Consider the following 22,833-nt stretch of genomic DNA (forward strand, 5'->3'; position numbering starts at 1 on the left):
GGGTCATTACTAAGTAATATAAGGGTTATTTGAACACAAGTGCTGTGATGCCTTGACAGTCGATCTGATAACCCAGATAGCTACTAAGTGACCCATTGGCGGGTAGCGTCTACAGCGTGGACACACTGGACAAAGGGGTGATTCGTGTCCTGGCTGGACAGAGTGGCACCGTGCGGGATTTCATCGCGCTATTCGGAACGGTGCACTATTTAAAACTTATGAATTGTTTATTTCTGGAATTTTCCATTTAATATTTTTAGACCAAGGATGATCACAGGTAACTGAAACCTCGGAAAATGCAACCACAGATAAGAGGGAACTATACCATAATGCTTTCTTGCTTATGAGTCCGTTGTGGATTCAATGAGATATAATGCATGTTGAGCACTTTCTATAGTACTTGGCAAAATGGGAATATTTACTGAGCACTTTTGTTTTCGTTTAAATTATTTTATGGACCCTGAGATCTATAAATAGATGAATCATAATGCTCGTGTCAAGCACTCTCATCGGTGGTCCATAATGGCCCTCTTGGCTATTATTAAAAATAAATTTAAAATACCTATGAACTATCACCCAGTACCAAGACTAGAAATTTGATAATAATTGACATCTTCCTCTGAACTCCTCCATCCATCTCCCACCCACTTCCTTTCCTGTGGAGTAACCACTATCCTGAACCTAAGGTTTCTCAATCTCTTGCCTTTTTTGATTAGTATTTTTATTTTGGTTTTGATTAGTATTTTAATTAGTATTAGAAGTACATATATATGTACCATAAATATGTATCTGGAGTTTCTCATTCCCTTTGCCTTTTTTGATTTGTATTTAAAATCATATTATATAGGTGTATCATATCTAAAAAAATATATTTATATCTATATGATAGGGAATCATGCACAATCTCTTGGGACTTATTTTTTCCACTCAATCTTACATTGCTGAGATTCATCCGTATGTTGCATGTAGCTGTAATTCTTTATTTTTAATTGAAGTATAATATTCTACTGGGTAACTTTCACAGGTTTTAATTCAATTTCTTGTCGATGGCATTTGAGTTATTTTCAGGTGTTGGCTAGTGTGGAAAAAGCATCCATGAGTAATTATATACCTGCTTCCTAATGCATGCATTTAGGGATTTTTCTCTTGATATATTTCTCAGAGTGGAATTATTGGATTGTTGGTCTGTGAAAATTTGTTCAGTATTACAAAATAAGAGCATATTGTTTCCCACAATGATTGTATCAGTTTATACCCCCACCTGTAACATAAGAAGTCCTGCCGTTCTGCATCTTCTACAGTACACAGTATTGTCAGACTTCTTAATTTTTTCCAATCAGGTAAGTATAACGATTTCTCATTGTACATTTTATTTGTAATTCTCTGATTACCAATGAGATTGAATAAATTTGTATGCCAAGAAGTATGTATGTGAGTCCTCTCCTGGGAATGTCTTTTGCCCATTTTTCTATTTGTCCTTTGTTTTTTTTGTCTGTTTCTTATTAATTTGTAATAGTTCTTTATATTCCTGTCCTGAGTCCAATCATGTTTTGGAAATGGAAATTCTAAAATTTACTGTAGTCTAACTTAATAATCTTTTCTTTAATAGTGTTTTGATGTCTTGTTTAAGAAAGTGTGCCTTACTCTAAGGCAGAAAGCTATTCACCTGTTAATAGAAAGCTATTAACAGTTTCTATTAAATGATTTAAAGTTTTGTTTTTCACATTAAGACCTTGGTCTATTGATTTTGCGTATACTGTGATTTTGTGTATACTGTGAGGTAGGGATCCAATTCAATTTTGTCCCATCTAAATACCTATTTTTTCTTATATTTTCCAGTTGTCTTTGTTGCTGATATATAGAAATGCAATAGGCTTTTTTTTTTTTTTGCATTTTGCATTTTGACCTTATCAAGCAAACTCACTAAATTCTTTTTCCAATATGTGTCTGTAGATTTTGTGTAGACAATCAGTCTACATAGAATAATGTAGTTTTCTTTTGTGTTTTTTAATCTTTATGCTTTTAATCTTTTTTCTTATTGCACTGTCTAGGACTATCAGTACAATCTTAAATAAAAATAGTAGTACTAAGTATCTTTGCCTTGTTTTTTATTGTAAAGAGAATGTTCTAAAATTTTCCCGTTTAGAATGCGTGATTTGCATATTTTTAATAAATTGATTTTTTGGGTTAAGAAAGCTCTCTTCTATTTATAACTGATTGAGAATCTTTTAAATAATAATTTGTGTTGAATTGTATTAAATACTTTCAAAAAGTATCTTGAGATGATTATATGTTTTTTCTCTTTTAATCTGTTAATATATATATTACATATATAGATGTTCTGATATTAAACTATCCTTATATTCCTAGGATAACTTTACCTTGTTCATTATGTATATATTTGGTTATGGTCTGAAAATATCTTGTTTTGAATTATATCAATTTTCATGAATAAAGTGTGTCTCTAATTTTCATTTTTTATATGGTACTTTTCTGCTTGGGATTTGCAATTATGATGGTCTTGTGGAATTAGATGGTAATATTTCTCTTTTACCTTTCTCTGGAAAAATTTGGGTGAACTTGCGATAATTTGTTTCTTGGAGTCTGGTAGAATTCAGCTGTAAAAATCACTTCAGCCTGTAAAAATTTAACTACTGTTTAAATTTTTTAATTCAGGTTTTTTATTTCTTCTCGAGTCAGTTTTGGTAAGTTGTTTTTAAGAATATGTACATTTAATCTACTTTTTCAAATTTATTGATATAAGGTTGCTTATAGCATTTTCTTACTGTGTTCCTTTTCTATAATACCTGTGTCTTATCTCTTTCTCCTTATTTTTTATTTTATTTTTTCTGATTAATCTTGCCTCAAGTTTACTGACTTTGGAAGAACCAACTTGTGGCTTTGATCATCTCAATTGAATCTTTGTTTTCTATTTTGTTGATTTCCGCTCTATAGAATATCTTTTTATTTGAGGAAGGTTTCTATTTTTTCTAACTTCCTAAGTTGGACACTTAGCTCATTAATATTTAGCCTTTCTTTGCTACATTCCACAATTTTTTGTCATACAGCGTTTTTATTATCATTCAGTTCTAAGTAATTTTTAATTTCTACTATCACTTTTCTTTGATCCATGAATTATTTAGGAAGGTTTTCATCTCTAAGTGTGTGGGGAATTGTTTGTCCTTTTAAAACCTAACTTCTAACTTAATTGTACCATGGTCAGAGAATGTGGACCATGTAAAAACCTGTTGTTTAAAATGTGAGACTTGCTTTATGGGCTGGTATCTGACCAATTTTTTTTTTAAATGTTTGAATGTTCCTGAAAAGAATGTGTATGTCTGTGTGTGTGTGTGTGTGTGTGTGTGTGCGCGCGCGCTTTGTTTCTATCATCCTACATTTTCATTTTAATTTGTCTTGATTTTTCTGTTTTATTTTTAATGTGTATTACTTGTTAAAAAATTGTTAGCTATAGCTTTTCTCTACAAAGACAAGATTAGCATTTTTCAGATCCCTTGGTCTCTCTCTTCTCCTTCAGCCCTTATTCTTCATCGACATGCCCTTTAGCCCCCTTGACATCACTCTGAAATTGTCTGGCCATTTTTAGTTCTGAGTTATTTTAGGTATATGTTCTTCTTGTTCTTTTCTTTGATCTGGGGATTTTTTTTAACACTGAACTTTACTGCTATTTGCTCAGCCTTCACATATCTTTAGTATCATCTGTGGAATTTGTTTCCGTTACGTCAGTAGTTGCTTCAAAATTGTTTTTGTTTCTTTGGGTGGAGGTAGTTCTCTTTTTGTACAAACCCGAGCCCTTGAATGGTGTGATTTTTATTAGCATTTAACATTTGAATGACAATTTAGCTGGATATAAAATTCTCTGTTCAAATTTTTTCTTTTGGTACTTTGGTCAATTCGATTAGGTACTTATTCCTTTGTAAATGATCTCTTTTCCTCTAGACTTTTAGAATGTTTCCGTTGTATTTTGATAGTCACTGTAATATTTCTAAGTGTGTATTTTTCCTTATCTGTCATTTTTGATATATTTGGGCCCCATTTAAACTGATATTTTTCATGTTTCTTTAGTTCCAAGGTTATCATTATTTCTTCAAATATTTCCTCCCTTGATGTATTTTCCTATGCTGGGACTCCTATTATCTAGATGTTGGCACTTATACTTCCATCTCTTCCTTTTTGTTGATGTATAATTTCATACAATAAAATGAACAGATCTTAAGTGTTCAATTCAATGCATTTGGATAAATGTTGTTACCTTGTAACCATGACTTCAAAACAAGATTAAAAAAAAAAAATCATTTCTATCGCTCCAGCAAGTTCCTTCACACCTCTTTCTAGTCCATTTTGCCTCCAAAATGCAATCATTATTCTGATTTCTTTCACCATTTGGCCTTTTCTAGTTTTTCATATAAATGAAATCATGTAGCCTGTACTCTTATGTCCAACTTATTTCACTTAAGATAATATTTCTGAGATTCACCTATGTTTGTTGGGTCAGTAGTTTACTTCTTTTTTTTTTCTGAGTAGTTTTCCATTTTATCAACATACCACCATTGTGTTTTCATTTGTATATTAATAAATATTAAAACTGTTTCCAGTTTGGGATATTATACTTATTACATTTATGTATGAATCTTTGTGTAGGTATTTTCATTTCTTTTGAGCAAATACTTAGGAGTGGACTTGCCGGATCATGTGATGAGTGTATGTTTAACTTTATAAGAAACTGCCAAACTCTTTTCCAAAGTCACTGTATTATATTACACTTCCATGAGCATTATATGTGACTTCTAGTTTTTTCTATACTCTTGACAATGTTTGATTTTGCAAGTAGTTTTGATTTGATTTTAGTCATTCCAGTGGGTGTGAAATGGGTTTAATTTTCATTTACCTGCTAATGAAGTGGCAATCCTTTCCATAAACAATTGGTCATTTGTACAGTTTCTTTTTGAAATGGCTAAGTCTTTTCTGTGTGTGTGTGTTGGGGTGGGGGATTGTTAATCATTTTATTGTCAACTTAGGAGTTTTTTATTTACTGGATTCAAGTCCTTTGTCAGCTATATGTACTATACTTTTCCATTATGTGTCTTGTCTCTTCAGTTTCTTAATATGGTATCTTTCAATGAACAGGAATTTTAAATTTTGATGAAGTCCAGTTTGTCAACTTTTTCTTTTATGAAGTTAAGACTCCTTGTCTACCCCAAAATCATGAAGACATCTTCTTATGTTTTCTTCTAGAAGCTATCTGATTCTGGTTTTATAATTAGGTTTATAATCCATTTTAAATTAATGGAATAAGATTGGGGTTGATGTTTTAACTTTTAACCGATATTTTACTATTTTTTTTTCGTATCATCTGTTTCTTAATCCTTCCCTGCTTCCTCCTGGAAGGATTCCTCCATCTGAGATCCCAGTTCCCCGTTTCATTTCTCGACTCATTCTACCTACAGAATATTTTCACTTGGGTCCTTTAATACTTTCTTGTTCTGTTTTGTATTGCTAATATCTTTCCTTATTTCTTTTGAGTGTCTCTAATGCTTATTTAAAGTTCTCAGTCCATCTGTTGAATAAGGCTGATTCCCGTGGTACCTCTAATCAGTTTGTTTGTTTTGAAGGCATCATGCTCCTTGGATTCTCTTTAACTCATGAGCTCATTTTGGGGAGTGGGGTGGAGTGGAGGCTTCAGCTATTCTGTCTAATGCTGTGTATTGGGGTAAGAATCTAAGTCTCTGGCAGCACCAGTGAGCCCAAGGGGATGACAGTCCCAGAGCAGAGACCTGCAGGCACCAGAAACATATAATTCCTACAGGATTTGGCAGCACCACACCCAACCCCCAAGTAACTAACTCCGCAGGACTGGGCTTCACTTTGAGCACCCCCGGGAGAAGCAGCCAGGGAAGGGGGCTGCCTGCCCAGGTTAGAATCAACCAGCCTCGAGGTCTGGAAAGGAAGGGGTGGTGGAGGGACTGAGGAGGTTCGTCAGTTCCCTGTTGATTCTGCAATTCCACGTTGCCTGCTGCGCTGCCCTGAATTTACTCCAGCAGACACTTGTGCCATCTGCCTGGGCTGCTGATGTCCAAGTGAGAGCGCTGGCCTCGGTTGTTCAAGGGCAGCTGGGGTGTGTGTGTGTGTGTGGCAGGGCGTGGTCTGCTGGGGGATGTCTTGATGTAAAGGCAAGAGCAGAAATCAACCCTGATACTCTTTCCTACAATATTCTCCACCATCCTAAAGGTGTCACTCTGCCCGTTCTCCTGGCTGTAGCACCACCACCTGACCCTACACATACAAATTTAAAACCTTCTTCTGTCTCCCCAGGAGATTCTGTTTTCTCCACAATTTCCTTGCTTTAGTGACATTTTGCTCTTTTATTATTATGAGGTTGATTTAAAGAAGGGGGTCCAGGAGTCATAGACCTCCATCCTCCCTCACTGGTAGTTTTAGGGCAGAGTGTATGCGGCCCCCACCTACACCGCATCATCGGCCAGAGCACAACTACTTCAAAAGAAAAACAGCAAACTGATTAGAGATACCACTGCAGTCAGCGATATTAGAACAGATAGACCAAGAATTTTAAAGGAGCATTAGAAACATGCAAAAGAAATAAGGAAAGATATTAGAAACATAAAACAATAAGAAAGTAGAAAAAGAACCAAGTGGAAATATTCAGTATGAAAAGCATCATCATCATCTGTCCCTACCCCAACCTTTGCACACACCTTACAACTCATTATTCTCAAAAAAGAGACCTTCATGGTCTCCAAATCTTTGCATGAGCTATTCCTTCTGCTTAGACTACCTTCCCTCCGCTTCTGCTAGAAAAATTCTTGTGCATCCTCAAGACTCTTTCCCTGATGGCCCCTCATGGTCAGTGTGATACTCAGTGATGGCATGGGGTTCTGGAGTTAGGAAACCAGGGTGCTTGTCCTGATTCTTTAACTAACTGGCTCTGTGACTTCGGGCAGGTCACATTGCCTCTCTGGACCTCAGGCTCCTCCTAGAGGAAAAATGACAGTGTTAGGTAGGACTAGATTATTCTCAAAGTCCCTATTAGCTCTGATAAGCTGGCGGCGGGGCGGGGGTGGGTGGTGAAGAGCGAAGGTTCTAGAATGGGACTGGCCATGATCCCCTCCTGGGTCAGCACTTAATCACTGCGTTTCACTGAGCAGTTATTTCAACTCACAAAGCCTCAATTTACTAACGTAGCATAATGGTTAAGAGCTCAAATTTTGGAGTTGGACAGTTGGGGCTCATAATCCCAGCTCTGCCACTTACCTGCTGTGTGACTGTAGGCAAGTGATTTAACCTCGCTGTGCTTCCCCGCTTCTTCTGTAAAATGGGATTGATAGTAAGAGTACCTGTTTCTGAGTGTAGGAACGCGATGAATGCAGCTGTTGTTCTGCTGGTGGTTGTTTACCATTGGACAGATTTCTCCATTCAGTTCAACAATTTCTTGATGTTTGTCTGCCAGGCTCTTTTCTCAATGCACTGTCAATTAATTTTTATCTCTTAACGGGTACTCTCTCCATTGCCTTTTATCTTTATAACAACCTTGCAAGATAAGGATGACAAGACCTGTTTTATAAAGAAGGAACCTGCAGCCCTAGTCATAAGGTCACTTTCGAAGCTGCAGGGCCAGGACTTACCCCGTGACCACCTCCTCCATGGCCAAGGTCTTTCCAATGCACTGCAGTGTTTAGAAAGATTAAACTAGGGTGTAGGGATTACTGAACAAATTCAGATGGGAAAGTTCAGTGAGAAGCTCTCCCACCCCCTTCTGCAGCTGTCTGCCCACCCTTGGCCATACACAAGATGTCTTTTGTAGGTTTCATGCAAATGTGGGTTTAGTGATGGGCCAGAAGTTAATTGAAGAGGCAGAACAAGGGTGCGTGGGACAATTACAGGCTCATATGACCTGGGATCGAGAGCCAAAGGAGTTTTGGGGAAGGGAGGAGTTCTTTAGAAGGACATGAAATCGGCAAAGAGGAGGATTGAGTTTCATCAAGCCCAGAGCAGAAGCTGGAGAGCAAAGTCTGTAAAAGCAGATGTGGACCTGAACAAGAGGCAGTTCCAGAGGGTGGCATTGGGGCTGAAAACAGACCCACCATGTGTTCCCACAGGTCTGGCCATGTGGCACCCCCTCTCAGAGCCTCGGTTTCCTTATCTGCCAAAGGGCTCCTACTACCATTCGAGACAACTGGGGAGAGGTCATGTGGGAGATGGGCAGCCCTGCACCAGAATCTCAGTTCCCCAGCTGGTTAGATTGACATGCATGAACTTGAGATTTAAACCTGAAACTTCAGTTTCCTCATCTGCAATTTGGAAAAATCACATTCTTGGTTTATCGAGATTCTCGCAAGGCTACAGTGGGATGGTTTTTTGGGGGAGACCTTCTCTGACCTGTTTAAAACTGTAAACATCACCTCTCCTTCCTATTCCCCTCCCTGCGTCCTTTTTCTTCGTTGTACTTACCCCCACCTGGCATCCTATTGATTTTACTTTTTTCCCTTGCTGTATGCTCTCCCCACCAGCAGGAATTGGGCTGCTCTGTTCAGCACCTAGAACAGCCCCTGGCATATAATAGGTGCTGAGTAAACGGTGGTCGAATGAGTATTGATTTAATATCCTACAGTGCCCAGGTGCGTTGAGTCAGTGTCGGTCAGATCTTAGAGAGAGGGATCAGAGGCACAAGAGAGGGTTAGGACAGCTCACTTAGGGTGCCCAAGGCACCCCACAGCTCACAAGGGCTCCCCATGAAAGCATTTGGGCTCTGGATTGCAGGGTAGTGCCTGATCTCTCTCTGGTCACAGCCTGCAGAAGGTGAACCCTCTAGGAGAATAAAGTTGGATGGGCCTGAACACTAGGGCTTCTTAAGGTGCCAAGACCCTTGGGCAAACAGGAAGCCCATAATACTTGGCTTTCCTCTTTCCTTTAGCTTTATAAATCACTCTGACTGCTCTGAAGTGGAAGAAACTAGCCACCCAAAGAAATGACCAGTGCCACGCAAAGGCTAGAAGGAAAAGCAATGAGTTTGGAACCAGGTAGATCTGGGGGCATGGCCTGGCCCTGCCCCTCTTTAGCAGAGGGACCTTGGGCAAGTCACATCACCTCTGTGAGCTTCCTTTCCTCCTCAATGAAATGGGTGCAGAAGAATTCCCCCTGTATGCCGACTTCCTAGGGCTTTGTGCAAAACCAGTAAAAACGTGTGTCCTGACCAATCATCGCTAGACTGAAGGACACAGAAGGCAGAGTTTGTACCTTCGGCCCCTAGTACAGGGCCAGGCACGCAATAGGCACTTGGAACCTAATGGTCAAAGAGTTGTTAAAGGCAACTGACAACAGCCTGTTGGAAGGGGAGGGTCCAGGTCACCCATGGAGTGGCCTGTTAGGGAAATCCCGCCCAGGGACCTCTTACAGTTCTACAAGATTCCAAAAAGAAAACCTAACGTGTATTCAGTTGGTCTCTTATTTTACCATGCACTTGCAACTTATTGACTCATCTTTAGCTTGTTTCCAAGAAGTATTCTTTGGTAGGAACAGCAGGCCGAGTATGCGTGATGTGTTTCCTTAGAAGGTAAGGGGCTGAGAAAAATGGGCCGAATTGGAGTCCTGAGGTCAGACTCTGTGTTCCAAGTAACAGAAAGTCCAAGGCAAACAATTAGGGGAATTAATTGGCTCATATAACCATGACTTTTAGAGAAAGGCTTCAGGCACGGCTGCATCAAGCGGCTCAACTGATGTCATCAAAAACTCAGATTCTTTGCATCTCTCTCTATTCCACCTTCCAAGGGGTTGCTTCATCTCCAGGCTCCACGTAAGGCCCTCACCTCATACTCTCCCCGCCACCTCATACCCTCACGACACACCATCCAGATGGAGAGTCTTCCAGCTTAAGCCAATCAGGACCCATCTGGAGCTGCTGAAATGGGATCAACCCCACAAAAGCACATGGCCGAAAGGGGAAGGGCCGCTTGCCAAAGGAAACTGTGGTAATGTTAAGAAGAAGGAATGGGTTCTGAGTGGCCAGATGTTACGACAGATACTCACCACAGTCATCAGAGGCGAAACAGTGGAAAGCCAAAGAAACATCTGCACGGCACATTAGAGTGTGCATGTTCCTTCCCCCAAAGAAGCCAAAATTGGAGGTGGAATGGCGTTAACCATCCCTGATTTACAGATGAGGGCATAACCCTTAAGTATTCAGCCTCTCTGTGCAGAATTAGAAACCCAGAGGGCCTGACCTGCGAGTATGGGGACCAATGTGACTGAAGCCCCTCCCTTTATGAAGGGAGTGCTCTGTCCAGACATGAGCGGTCCCAAGGAGGTAGCGATCGCCTTGGGATCTCCATCCAAGAGGAGCTAGTTAGGGGACAGAGGGAGCAGCCTGACACGAGGACTGGTCATGAGGCAGCAGCTGGACACACACACAGTGGGAGTCCAGCAGTGCTCACAACCAGGACCCCAGCACAGACACACACAAAGGTGAGGTCACCGGCATGCTGACTCGGAGCTCCCTGTACCTGGGGTGGCCGAGGCATCAGGTCGCCCATCTGTGTCAGGAGTTGGTGTATGACTGGGATGGAGGTAGCAAGCACATTGGATGTGGAGCCAGACAGGCCTGGCCGCGATCCCAGCTCTCCCGTGTGTTTGCTGGGTGACCCTGCACCTACCTCCTCCTCTCTGAGCTTCAGTTGTCTCTTCTGACCTGGAACTGATCATTTCCACCACACAGGGTTTTGGAAGGCTGAGCAAAAAGCTCCCGGCACACAGTAGGGGCTCCGGTGAGAGTTTCTCCCTTTCCCTCTTCATAAATGTCTTATTAATAGCTGTGTCTCCTTGGCCAAGGTATTTAACTTCCCGTCATAGCACTTAGCACATAGTGCTGTGAGATTAGATCGATGAATGCACGTAAGGCATTCAGAGCAGTGCTGGGCACTCTCATCACTATTACTCTAGGTAACGTTTCTTGAGTGTTTAATATGTGCCAAACCCTGGGCCTTTATCTCATTGTTTATTGTCAAATTCTCATTCTTACCATAGCATAGCGATATAGGCACTCACTGTGATGATCCCCGTTGGGGATGTGAGGAAACGGAGGCCCAGAAAGGTGAAGTGACATGCCCAAGATGAAGAAGCCGGTGAGCAGCGGAGCTCTGCTCAGCTGTGTGCCCTTGGTTTCTTGTCCGCGGGTCGGGGATAGCCCCTGCCCTGCTACTTTGAGTCACTGAGAAGATCGAAAGCAGTAGCAGCCAGGAGCCTCTGCCAGCTGGAAGGTCCTCTGGGAATGTGAGGAACGCTGTTTTTTAAGAACCCAGCTGCAGAGAGCACTATCTCTGGGAACATCAGGGTACTTTCTGCTCCAATGAGAGCAGAGTGTCTGAAAGCCCCTTGCACATGCCACCCAGGGATGCTGCTTGTGTTGGCCACCACCCAGCAGGTTACAAGTTTATGGCCCATTTCCCCACACTCCAGAGCTGCCTCAGCCTCTTCTTCCAGGGCTCATGTGGGGCTATCTGTGGAATGGAGACGTCCTCTCCTAGGGTTGGGCTGCCAGGGCATGTGGGGAGAGCCGTGGTGGTCCAGTGCCCTTTGAGAGGACCAGCTGAAGTAAGGGGTTGTGGAGTGGGGAGGGATGTGTGTGTCCAGGGTCACTGGTCTGGCTGGGGTTGAAGCCAGGTCTTGAGCCCAAGGTCCTCCACTCCCCACTCTACAAGACCCAGGTGCTTTTGCTTCAGGGCAGGCCACAGGTATGGGGCACAGCTTAGGGACTTTCATTGTCGTATACAATGAAACGACATTTGAGAAGTGTGTAGTGAGTATGACTCAGATAGTAGTTGCATGTAATCTATTCATCTACAGATACATAATGTTCATATTGCAGAGAGAACAAACATGGTTCATTTCTAGTCTTGCCCGCTGCTTGAGGAGTTAGTGAGGAGACCTATCCTGGCCACTGATGTGCTATGTGACCCTGGGGAGGTCATGTACACTCTCTGTGCCTTCCTAATTGTGGATTATGAGAGCCAAGATGAGACAGCCAATCTCCTGGTACCAGAGGGGGTCCTGCTGCAGGGGTGCTGAGTGGAGAACCAGAGTATGGGGGGTGGCAACTTCTCAGAGAAACATAGTGCATGCCCCTTACCCCACCCAGCTTTCAGGCTTAACCTGGAACGAGGTGGCCTAGGACAGAACATGTCTTCTCCGTGGGCTAGTAGAAGCCTGTGTGCCCATAAACAGCCACCGCTGACCCTCTCCTGCCTGGTGCTCCAGCCATGAGACCTTAGGCACGGGATCTCTGGGCCCTGCCATCTCCTTCCACCTCCTTGCTGCCAGCTCTCCTCCCACCAGTTGAATTTTGACTAGCTTTAGTCCTCTGCCCTCAGAGCCAGTTTGTGGCATCAAGACTGTCCAGGCACCCCAGGAAGTCCCAGAAAACCCAGACCTTTGGGGCTTCTGATTCCAGCTCTACTGTGTGGCCTTGGGCAAATAGCAGACCATCTGAGCTTCGACATTTTTATCTGTAAAATGAGCTGGCGAGAGGCATGTGAGTGACACGGGGCATGCAAAGGGGCTACTCTTGACCAGGCCGAACTCAGGGAGCAAAGCCCTTTGTGGTTGGTTCCCATTGCCTCTCTGTCCTCTGTCACCATCGTCAGCTCCTGCCTTTCTCTCTGACCTCGAAATCCTGCATTCCTGCGAGGGCCTTTGCACATTAGGGTCCACCTGTCGGGAGCACCCTTTCTCTGTTCATCTCAACTCTCCCAGCCTGGCTGACCTCCCACCCACTCCATGGAACCTTCTGGGCCGACCCTGGAAGTTCTCTCTTTCTCTGTCCTTCAAGAGGAAAAGAAAGCATCAGACTGCCTGGTGAGTTGTTTCATCCCACACAAGTCTGTGTGTGTGTGTGTGTGTGAGAGAGAGAGAGACAGACAGACAGATAGACAGAGACAGAAACAGAGAGACAGACATAGAGATCTGGCCCTCTCAGGAAACATAGAACCCCTTGAATGTAAGAACTGGGATCTCTACCTCTTAATTAAATACCGCCCGCCCTCCCCCCCGCCCCCCGCCCCACCACCAAGTGGAGATGCACAGCAGCCAGGTAGGCTTTTGGTTTCTAGAGTCTTAAAGCTAGAAAGACCTCACGAGGCCTCCCAGGTGAGCAGGTCTGTGGGAGAGCCCAAGGGTGAATGGCTGCCTGATGAGTGGGCAAAGAAGGGTCTGTCCATTCTCAGCTCCAGCCCTTCCTCTGTCCCACTTGCTCATCAGTCCATCTTCCGCTGCCCCATAATCACAGCCGCTGGCCGCCATTCGTTGAACACTGACCATGTCCTGGGCCCTGTTTTAAGCTTTTCCATATATTAACTCATATCATCCTTATATGAGTTATATGCCCTATATCCTTATATGCCCTATAGCTTCTATCAGACTCCCACTTTGCAGGGGAGAAGCCTGAGGCACAGAGGCGTGGGGTCACTGGCCCTGAGCTACCCAGCTCGAGCCAGGCAGAGGCAGGGTCTGAACCTGGAAGCTTGCTCTTACTGCTGCTGAGCAGCCTCTGCAGCCACTCACCACTGACTGCCCCCACCACCCTCCCACCCACCTACCAACATTCCCTGCCTGGCCAGCAGTGCGCCAGGCTCTGCCGGCCAAGGGGCTGCCGCCATCGGCAGGGCAAGATTCTTGTTCTCCAGGCGCTCACGCCATGGTGAAGAGGCAACACTAAGACCGATAAATGCAACGAGGTCTTAATCACCCGCCTGGGGTTCTGGGAGCTCAGGGAGGAGCTGTAACTGCCGCCTGGGCTGGGACGGGGTGCAGAGCAGTCCAGCAGGACTGAGGCCAGGGCGGAAGGATGGTGGGAGGACTTTATCAGGTGGACAGCAAGGAACATTTCAGACCAAAGGACGCAGTGTGCAGAGGTACTGAGGCTCGAGGTGCTGGAGGGACAGCTGGTGTCTCATTAGAGCCCTTAAAGACGCATGGTTTGGCAGCAGACAGGCTGATACCAAGCCTCCTGGGCACTCCCACGTCTGTTTTCTGCCAGGATGGGGTACTGTCAGCGGCTAGAGTTCTGAGCTGGGCTCTCTCACCAGCACCTGGCCCACTGCCCTCTGAGGAAGTTCCTCCTTGGGTCTGACCTGCAGCCCACTCTGACTACCACACATTTCCTCCTGAGCCCTTCACCCAGAGGCTGCTTCACGGCAGCCATAAATAACTTCCGACAGTGAATGAAAAAAGTCTTGGCCAGCCAGGCTTGCCAAAGATACTGGGCGTGGCTGATAGAGGGATTCCATGTTCCCCGTCTCTGACTTTGCAGCCGAAACGTTCCTGGGTTGGTCTTCAGTAGTGCTCCCTCCCCGGGCAGCCGCTGCAGCCTCATTCGGTCTCGCAGGAGTCCCCCGACCCCCATCCCATTCCCCTCTCCTGCAGAGAGCACAGGGAGCACTCGGCACTTCTCTACAGCCACCGCTCCTTGAAAGAGCCAGGAAGGTCCAGCTGACAGCCCAGAGGTTCCCAGCCTGCTCTGGGCTGATTCTGCCTGTTCCCTGGAGAGTAGGAGCTGGGAGACCCAGGGTAAGTCTCTCCTCTTCTTGGGCCCTCAGTCTTCCCATCTGGGCAGTGAGATTATCTCTAAGGCAAAGTTTCCCAGGCAAATCTGCTTACCGTATGACTTGCCGGTGCCTGTCTGGAAGATTCCGACTGAGCAGGTCTGGGGTATGGGTAACAGGAATTTATTTGGGGGGGGTTGTTTTGTCTCTTGAATTTCTCTTTTTAAATTTGAATATAGTCCCTCCATTAAACTAAATCCTTCCCCACCCCAACACTCCCTTAACTCAATTCTTATCAGATCTTCACAACACTAGATAGGGTGGGGTTCATAGCCCCTGGATGAATTTTACATATGGTATATGTACTTTTATAGTATAATATACTTACATATAGTATATATACTTTTAACTACCTGCCAGATCATCGTAAAGGAGATTTTCATCACCCCAGAAAGTTTCTTCATGCACTTCCCAGTCTATACTTCTCCCCAGGTAACCACTTGGGAATAGGACTCTGTCCACAATCACCCCAAGTGATTTTTGTGGTCTGGTACATTTGAGGAAATCTGCCTAAAGGACCTTCCCTACCCCAGATATTCCAGGATTGTGACTTCTAGACTGGGAGCTCCCTAATGACAAACTGCTGCCCCTCTGACTCCACTAGTACAGCTGAGAAGCACAAAGTGACACTCCTTGGATCTCATATCGGTTTATAGACTGGGCGGGGGTGGAGCTCTAGGGGGCATCCAGGCCCAGGGGCTGGGCAGGGTGAGGAGCATCCCTGTGGTAGAGAGCCTAGAGCGGGGGGTAGCCCCTGGCTAGGTCCCTATGCATAGTTTGGCTCAGCACTCTCCCTCCGTGTGACCTTGGGTCATCTTCACTACAGCCCCCCCACCCCGCCGCCCCCCACCCCGGGGCCTCCATTTCCTCACCTTAGAAGAGGGACAACTGTATCTAGCACTCAGGGTGGTTAATGAGGGTTAAAATAAGCTCAGCTATATCATACTCAGCACACCAGTGGGAGATGGATGCTCCATGAATAAGACAGTAGGCTCAGAGGTGCTTGGACGGACCCAACTTCACATGGCTGGGAAGTGATGGAGCTGGGGCTTGGACCAGACTTGCTGGCTGTGTGACAGCTGACTGAATGCCTTTCTCGATAAGCCCCGATTTCCCCATATATCAGTGGGGCTAATGAGCCCTACCCTGCCTTGTAATCCTAGGATGTTGTGAGGATCTGATACAATTTGAGTGACGGGATTATTGAGAAAGAAAAAGGTTTAATAGAGTAATGCGACTGGTTTTCTTATTTTCATGGTGACCTCAGTGGCCTCTCTGGGGCCAGGAAGAGAGGACCTCTCTTGGCACCAAAAGGGTAAAGTCATCTCCCCTGATCTTGGGTACTTTGTACCATGGGATATGAAGTATCCCAGGAGGCAGGAAGTATGATTGAGAAAGGCCTGGCCTCAGAGGTACACAGCTGGCCTTGCTCCCAGGCTATGTAGCGCTATAAATGGGGTGGACCAGCTGCTGCTCCTAGGGAAAAACGGACTCCAGCCAGGGGTTCCTTTCCTGCTGTGCTCTTATCCTCCAAGGTGCCAGCACAACGCTGGTACACAGTAGGTACTTTTCCCACCCTTGCCAGTCAGGAACCTCCAAGATGACAGAGACTGTCTGTCCTGTTCCCTCTGAGTCCTTTGTACCTGGAACAGAGCCAGGTACACAGCAGGCTCTCAGTAACTGTTTGGGAATGAAGAATGAATCAACAAAGGTGAGCGAACAATCATCAGGTGGGCAAGGACTGGGCTGGAGGAGGGGAGCTTCTTGCGCTATTCCCCTCCCATTTCATCCTTCCTGGGCTAATCCTCAGAGATTAACGTGGGGACAAAGCCAGGTCACTAGCCACTGACCCAGGGCTTTGGAGTGAGCGTCCGAGGCTACGTGTGACCAGGCGTGTAGAGGGTTGTGGAGGCTGCGTCTAACGGCCCTCTTTGCCCCAAGATGGCCCTCCTGTCCCCGACCCTGGACACGGTCCTCACAGCGGTCCTCAGCCTCCTCCTCCTGGTACTGGCCTTGGGCCTGCTGTGCTTCTTTACCTGCCGCCTGGCCAGGCCCCTCAGGTAGGAGAGCGCACCCTGGACCGACTCCCACCCCTGCCAGCTTCCCCACCCTAAACGCCATTGGCTTCTGTTTGCTGTTGTGGGACAGCAGAAGGGCAGGCACTTGCCTCTCTCCCTCTCTGCTGTGGGGAAACTGAAGCCCAGGGAGCTCGAGGCAGCCTGAGATTGAAGGCTGAGGACAAGCTTTATTTTCCCCACCAGATCTATTCTACCGCACACCTCAAAACACCACCCCAAATACTGAGCTTTGGCTCGGTTTCCTAAACTGTAAAATGGGGCTAATGGCACTTGTGAGGATTAAGTGAGCTCACAGTTGTAAACAGTTAGCGCAGGTCTGGGCACAAGAAACAGTAGTGATTTTATCAGCTCTATTCTGTCATTTGTCCTGGACCTTTTGAAACCCAGCCCAGGGCTGGCTTTTTGCCCAACCTCCAGGGCTCCCGTACCCTCTGCCCCAGGATACTGACTCAGTCCTCAGGGCCAAGGCCCAGCCCCTCGGCCCAGCCCCTCCACTCCCTTCCCTGACCTGCCAAGTAGCTGCTCCTTCTCCCAGGCTAGAGCCAAGCCAGGCCTTCTGCACACTTGTCATGAATAATCAGGGCACGTAGCTAGCTGGGAGCCTGGCAGAGACGCTCAGGCTGGGAGGTGGGGGCGATGGGGTTGGCACACACCCACTGCTCCATTCTGAGCTGGTAGATCATTGGCAGAGGGTGGTGGGCAACCGGAGCCCCTGCAGCCCCACACTGGGCCCCACGGAACCCATCACTCAGAGCTGCCAGAGGACAGACTTGGAGCCTCTGAGTGGGGGCAGGGACCAAGAGGGGAAACTGGCTTCTGAAGGGTTTCCTGGATTCCCACCCTCTCTCCTTTCCAAGCAGAGGCAAAGAGAGAAGGCTGCTGACATTCTCCGGGACAAGCCAGTCTCAATGCCACATCCCTACATCCAGAATTCAGAACATTCCAGCCATTACCATGGAGTCTCTCATTAAGTCAGCATTTACAGAGCTGCTTCAGTGTGCATAGGGCTAGAGACGGATAAGATGCATCAGTCTAACAGAGAAGAGAGACGAATAAGCATAATCGTGTAGGGCTGGTTGAGTCCTTTAGGTCTCCTGGGACACCCTTCACTTTTATTTTTCCGTATTACATGTTTATTTTGGACCCTAGGTACAGAGAGTTGAATAAGTCATACTTCTCAGTGCATGATGTGTTATTGTGAGCTCAGTTCTTGTTTTATTTATTCATTTTCCCCTTCATCCCTGCTACCTGTTCCGTGTTCCCCATGACCAATCTTATCACTCCCCAAAGGTCCTCATACTAATGTGTTTAATATACTCTTGAATTTGTATGTGTCCTTATAAATTATGCTGTGTTCTGTATGTGGGTGCGGCTTACATTTATATACAGAGACCTGCATTTTATTCTTTGCATTCTTCACTCGATTATGTATTTAAGCTCCATCTACGCCACTGTTTTGACTTCTGGTCTTAAGATGACTGCCACACAGATCTTGCCGCTCCAGCCCTCAAACTCAACATCACATTGAGTTTGTTGCAACATCACGTTTTTTATTTTCCCCACCAAATCTATTCTACCGCACACCTCAAAACACCACCCCAAATACCGAAAGGCTAAATGCTTTTCCTCTAAGATTGGGAACCAGCCAAGGATGTCCACAGTTCAACGTGGTGCTGTAAATCCTAGCCAGTGCAATAAGGCAAGAAAAAGAAATGAGAGGGATGTTGATTGGATAGAGAGAACTAAAATTGTCCCTATTTGTCAATGACATGATTGTCCACATAGAAGAGGGCAAGGAATCCACATAAATAAACCCAAACTCCTAGAACTAATAAGTGAGTTTAACAAGGTCACAGGATACAACATTAAAACATAGAAATCAATCATATTTCTATATACTAGCAATGAACATTTTAAAACAATGATATTATAACAGTGCCCTTAAAAGTGAAATACATCAGCATAAATCTAACAAAACACAGGATCTGTGTAATGAAGACTACAAAGAACTAAATGCATGGAGAGACATACTATGTTCATGATTGGAAGACTGAACATTGCAAATATATAAACCCAAATATATAAATATAATACCAATCAAACTATAGTGATGAAGGACAGAGCTGGCTGTCAGGTTTAGGGATGGGGGCTTATATGACTACAAAGAGACAGCACAAGAGAGTTTTTAGAGTGGTAGACTTACTGTATCCTGATTATTGTGGAAGGTATACAAATCTATACATGTATTAAACTTCAAAATATTCATTCTACAGTAGGGTAGCCAGAAGCCCCAGCCTTGTATGGGTCACCATTGGTGACCTCTTTGCTAATTTTGGAACCAGCAGCCCTGTAGTCAGAGTTCTGCTCTGCCACTTGCTTGCTTATAGTCTTGGGTGAGTCACATCTCCTTTCAGAGACTTGGTTTTCTCATCTACAAAGGAGGTCCCTCACAGGCCTTTTTCATCTTGTGTCTGTCCTTTATAGATTGTTTATATAAGTTCCCAGAGAGTAGTGTTTTTATTTTATTGAAATATAACATATATAAAAAAGCGTCCATATCATAAATTGACAGCTTGTTGGGTTTTCAGACAACCCACACAACAAACCAGCATCCAGATCAATCAACAGGGCTGCACCTCACAAGTCCCCTGTACCATAATTCATCTTCACCTCCGCCCCGTTGTAGCCTTTATCTTGTCTTCTAACACCCTTGGTCAGTTTTTATACTTCGTGTCTTTGGAATCACACTATATGGTTCCTTGGGTCTGCTTCCTTCACCTTTGCAAGATTCATCTATGTTGTCTTGTGGAGTTGTCCATCATTCCTTCTCATTGTTATGTAGATTTCCATCTTGTGAAACCCCACAATGTATCTATCCGTCCTGCTAAAGGTGGACACAGTTTCGAGGCCATTATGAACAGGGCTGATATACACATTCTTGTACATGTCTTTTGGTGAACACCTGTATGCATTTTTCTTGGAGGTAAATGAGTTAGAGGGCATGTGTATGGTGTCAGCTCTGGCAGATGCTGTCAATTTTCCAAAGCCGGTCTATACTCCACAAGCAGTGAACGGATATTCTGGTAGTTCCACATCCTTGTCAACACTTGGACCTATCTGTACATACAAAGGAAGGATGTGGGGTGATTCTTCCCTTCCCCCAAAACTCCCTTAGAGCCCTGGCCTTCAGCTGATGTAAATAAGCACCGGAGTACAGACAAACAAGGCAAAGTCCTTGCTCTTAGAGACTCTCAGTGTGGTGGGTGAGGTGAATCAGGAAATAATCATTACTTTCAAAATAGGGAGGTACATGCAATGTTTGAAATGGTATGAAGTTGAGGGAGTATATTGTCACGAGTGATCATCCTGGAAGCTTCCTGAAAGAGGTGACTTTAGTTTTTAAACTATTTTGAATACTTTAATGTATTGATATTCTATATCAATTTGATAACATTTTATAATAATAGGATTTACTCTAGAAACATTTGGAAACTAAAGTAGAATGAAAAAAAAAAAAAAAGAAATTATCTGAAATCCCACCACTCAGAGTTAAGTGCTATAGATGTTAGATGCAGGGTATTTCCTTTCAATTCGCCCCCTCCTCTCCCTCACTGCTCAGCTGGGTTTTTAAGGAGCCAAGTGGATAAAGAAGGGGATTGAAAAGCACAGGGCTTGCAACTGGTCACACGTCTAGTAATGCTGGGTGTTTTGTGGGGTATGATGCCCCTAAACCCTCTCCTCTGGGCACTGGAGTGCAGCAGCTACATTTTTATGGTTGAATCAAGGTAACTTTTTCCAGTGGTAAAGTGGTTTCTTATCTATCCCAACACTCTTAATGGTAGAATATTGCTCATCACTGCTGTTTCTCATGTGAAAAATAATATAAATGGAGCCACTTCAAAATGGAGTCGGAGCTGCCATCCCAGAAGAACTGCCTTTGCATGTCTTACTCCTCAAACCTTTGCAGTGTTAAAACTGGACAAAATAACCTTCGGATTGAGCCTAAAGCAGCACTGTATCCAAATAACTGTTTGCAAAGATAACAGGAAAGCAAAGTCATAATGACTATGAAAATTAATGACATTCTTTAGAATTATCATCGCTGTGAGTTTATCTGCACCTATAGAGAAATTTCTTCCTTAGTGGATGTCCACCCATAGAAATTCCTTCTATTCATGTAATTATTCCCCTTCCCTTTCTCATAAATACTCCATTGCCTTCAACTCCTAATCTGAATATTATTTGGGTTTCTACCTGAATCGGTGCTTCCCAGAATTGCAGTTCTTTTTGGATCTCAAATAAATGCTTGTTGCCTCTCACTCTGACGTTTTTCAGTTTTTAAGTTAACACACAACAAGTGGAATAACCATTTTTATCTTGGTAGAAATAATAAAGTTATTTCCCAGTGAAACCCTTGCCATTTAAAATTCCTTATCTGCCAGCAACATTTGTACACAACGGGATTAGTACCTTTCTCGGCTGCCTCGTGAACCTAACAGGATGACCACAATTTAAAAGTGTTCTTGTGCCCTTAATACACGCTTATTTTAGGAGATTTGTAAAGTTCAAAAAATAAAAATAAAAAAGAAGAATTGATCATTCACAGTCCTACCGCTCTGAGAAAGCCACTGTTAACATTTTGGTATATTTCCTTCTAGTCTTTTTTTATTTTTTTTTAATAACATTTCCAAAAATATTATAAAGGTAACATCTCAACACAGAAGAAAATTTGGGAAATGCAGAAAAAATAATCGGAGTCATCTGTAATGTTACTATCCAGAAATGGCCACCCTTACTTGCTAATCTTTTCTTGTATGTCACTCCTATAGTTTTTATATCTCTCACTATAAATGACAAGTTCTGGAAGAGAATGTAGCAAATGTAGATGTCCTACAACAGAAAACGTAGGTGTCACTCTAAGAAAGGGTGGACTCTTTTTGTCTCTGATGTGCTTGGGACGCAAGTAATTAAAAGGCTTAAGACTAATGTTCTAGAACAGTGCTTTTCAAGGTGTGGTCCAGGAACCAGCAGCAGGGGCATCACCTGGGAGCTGGTTGGAAACAAAATCAGTCTCTGGGTGAGGCTGGGGGTAGGGAGCAGAATCTGTTTTAATAAGCCCTCTAGGAGATTCTGGTGCATGCTACAGTTGGAGAAGCATTTCACAGAAAGACTGAACTCTGGTGGGTCTGGGCTTCAGACAATTAAATGTGAGAGTTCACTCGGGAAATGAGAAGGAGCCACTTTACAGCATGGCACTCATTTAGACTTCTACAACTGTTTGCGTGATAAGCTTCCTGAGGTGGGGCCATCTAGGTTTGCTTCCCAATGCCTAGCCCCAGGCCTAGCCTATAATAGATAATCAACAAATGCTTATTGAATGAATCAGCAAATGAATAAGTGAATGAATAAATGAACTCTGGAGCTGTGCCCTACATGGCCTTTTTTTTTTTTTTTTTTTTTTCATTTTTAGGATCGGAACATCGCCTAACATCAGCTAACGGCTGACCGCTGCCAGCCCACCCCATCTCGTCCACATCGATTGTACTTCTGGGCTCCAGAGAGAGAGAGAGAGCAGGTCTTGGAGTGAACCATGATTTCACCATTCTTAGTGCTGGCCATTAGCACCTGCGTTACCACCTCCTTAGTGCCAGGTAGGATTGGAGGGTGGGGCACAGGCAGAGGGATGGGAGACCTGGTGCAGGTGGAGTAGGATGAGCTCAGTGTCCACGTCCAGGGTCACAGAACCATCCCGAGTATTTAAGAGCTGGAAACAAATGTTCAAAATGGGAGATTCCGGCTCTGGTACTGCATGTGCTGGTGTCGTAGGTCACTCTCTCCCCCTTTATATTTTCCTGTTCTTTAACTGGTGTTTCTCTTCTCTCTAACAATCCAAAATATAACTTATTCTATAAACTCCTCCAAGTCTTGGATGCTTAGTCTTCTGTGGTTGGTTTCGTCTGCTTAACTCATGGAGTAGTACGCTTCCTTGTGGTTTGTGATTCTTGCTTGTGAACTCATCTTCAACAGGAATTCTTGTTTTTTGTTTTCTCTCGGAAACTCTTATGGACGTGTGGTATTGTATTTGATTTTTCAACTAATTTTAGATAAGTTTTTATATTAATTTCTCAGAT

The 22,833-nt window shown here is 44.2% G+C and overlaps 1 protein-coding gene across 1 annotated transcript in view; it reads left to right on the forward strand.

Moving 5' to 3' along the window:
• ALPL (alkaline phosphatase, liver/bone/kidney) overlaps positions 1–22,833 on the forward strand; it is a 53,293-nt gene that overhangs the window by 12,087 nt on the left and 18,373 nt on the right. The window contains exon 2 of the mRNA XM_011358022.2: positions 22,173–22,353. Coding sequence (XP_011356324.1) covers positions 22,293–22,353 — 61 coding nt within the window. The 5' untranslated portion in view covers positions 22,173–22,292. The remainder of the gene's footprint in view (positions 1–22,172; positions 22,354–22,833) is intronic.

The sequence above is a fragment of the Pteropus vampyrus genome, unplaced genomic scaffold (assembly GCF_000151845.1).
Source record: "Pteropus vampyrus isolate Shadow unplaced genomic scaffold, Pvam_2.0 Scaffold36, whole genome shotgun sequence".
NCBI classification, from domain to species: Eukaryota; Metazoa; Chordata; class Mammalia; order Chiroptera; family Pteropodidae; genus Pteropus; species Pteropus vampyrus.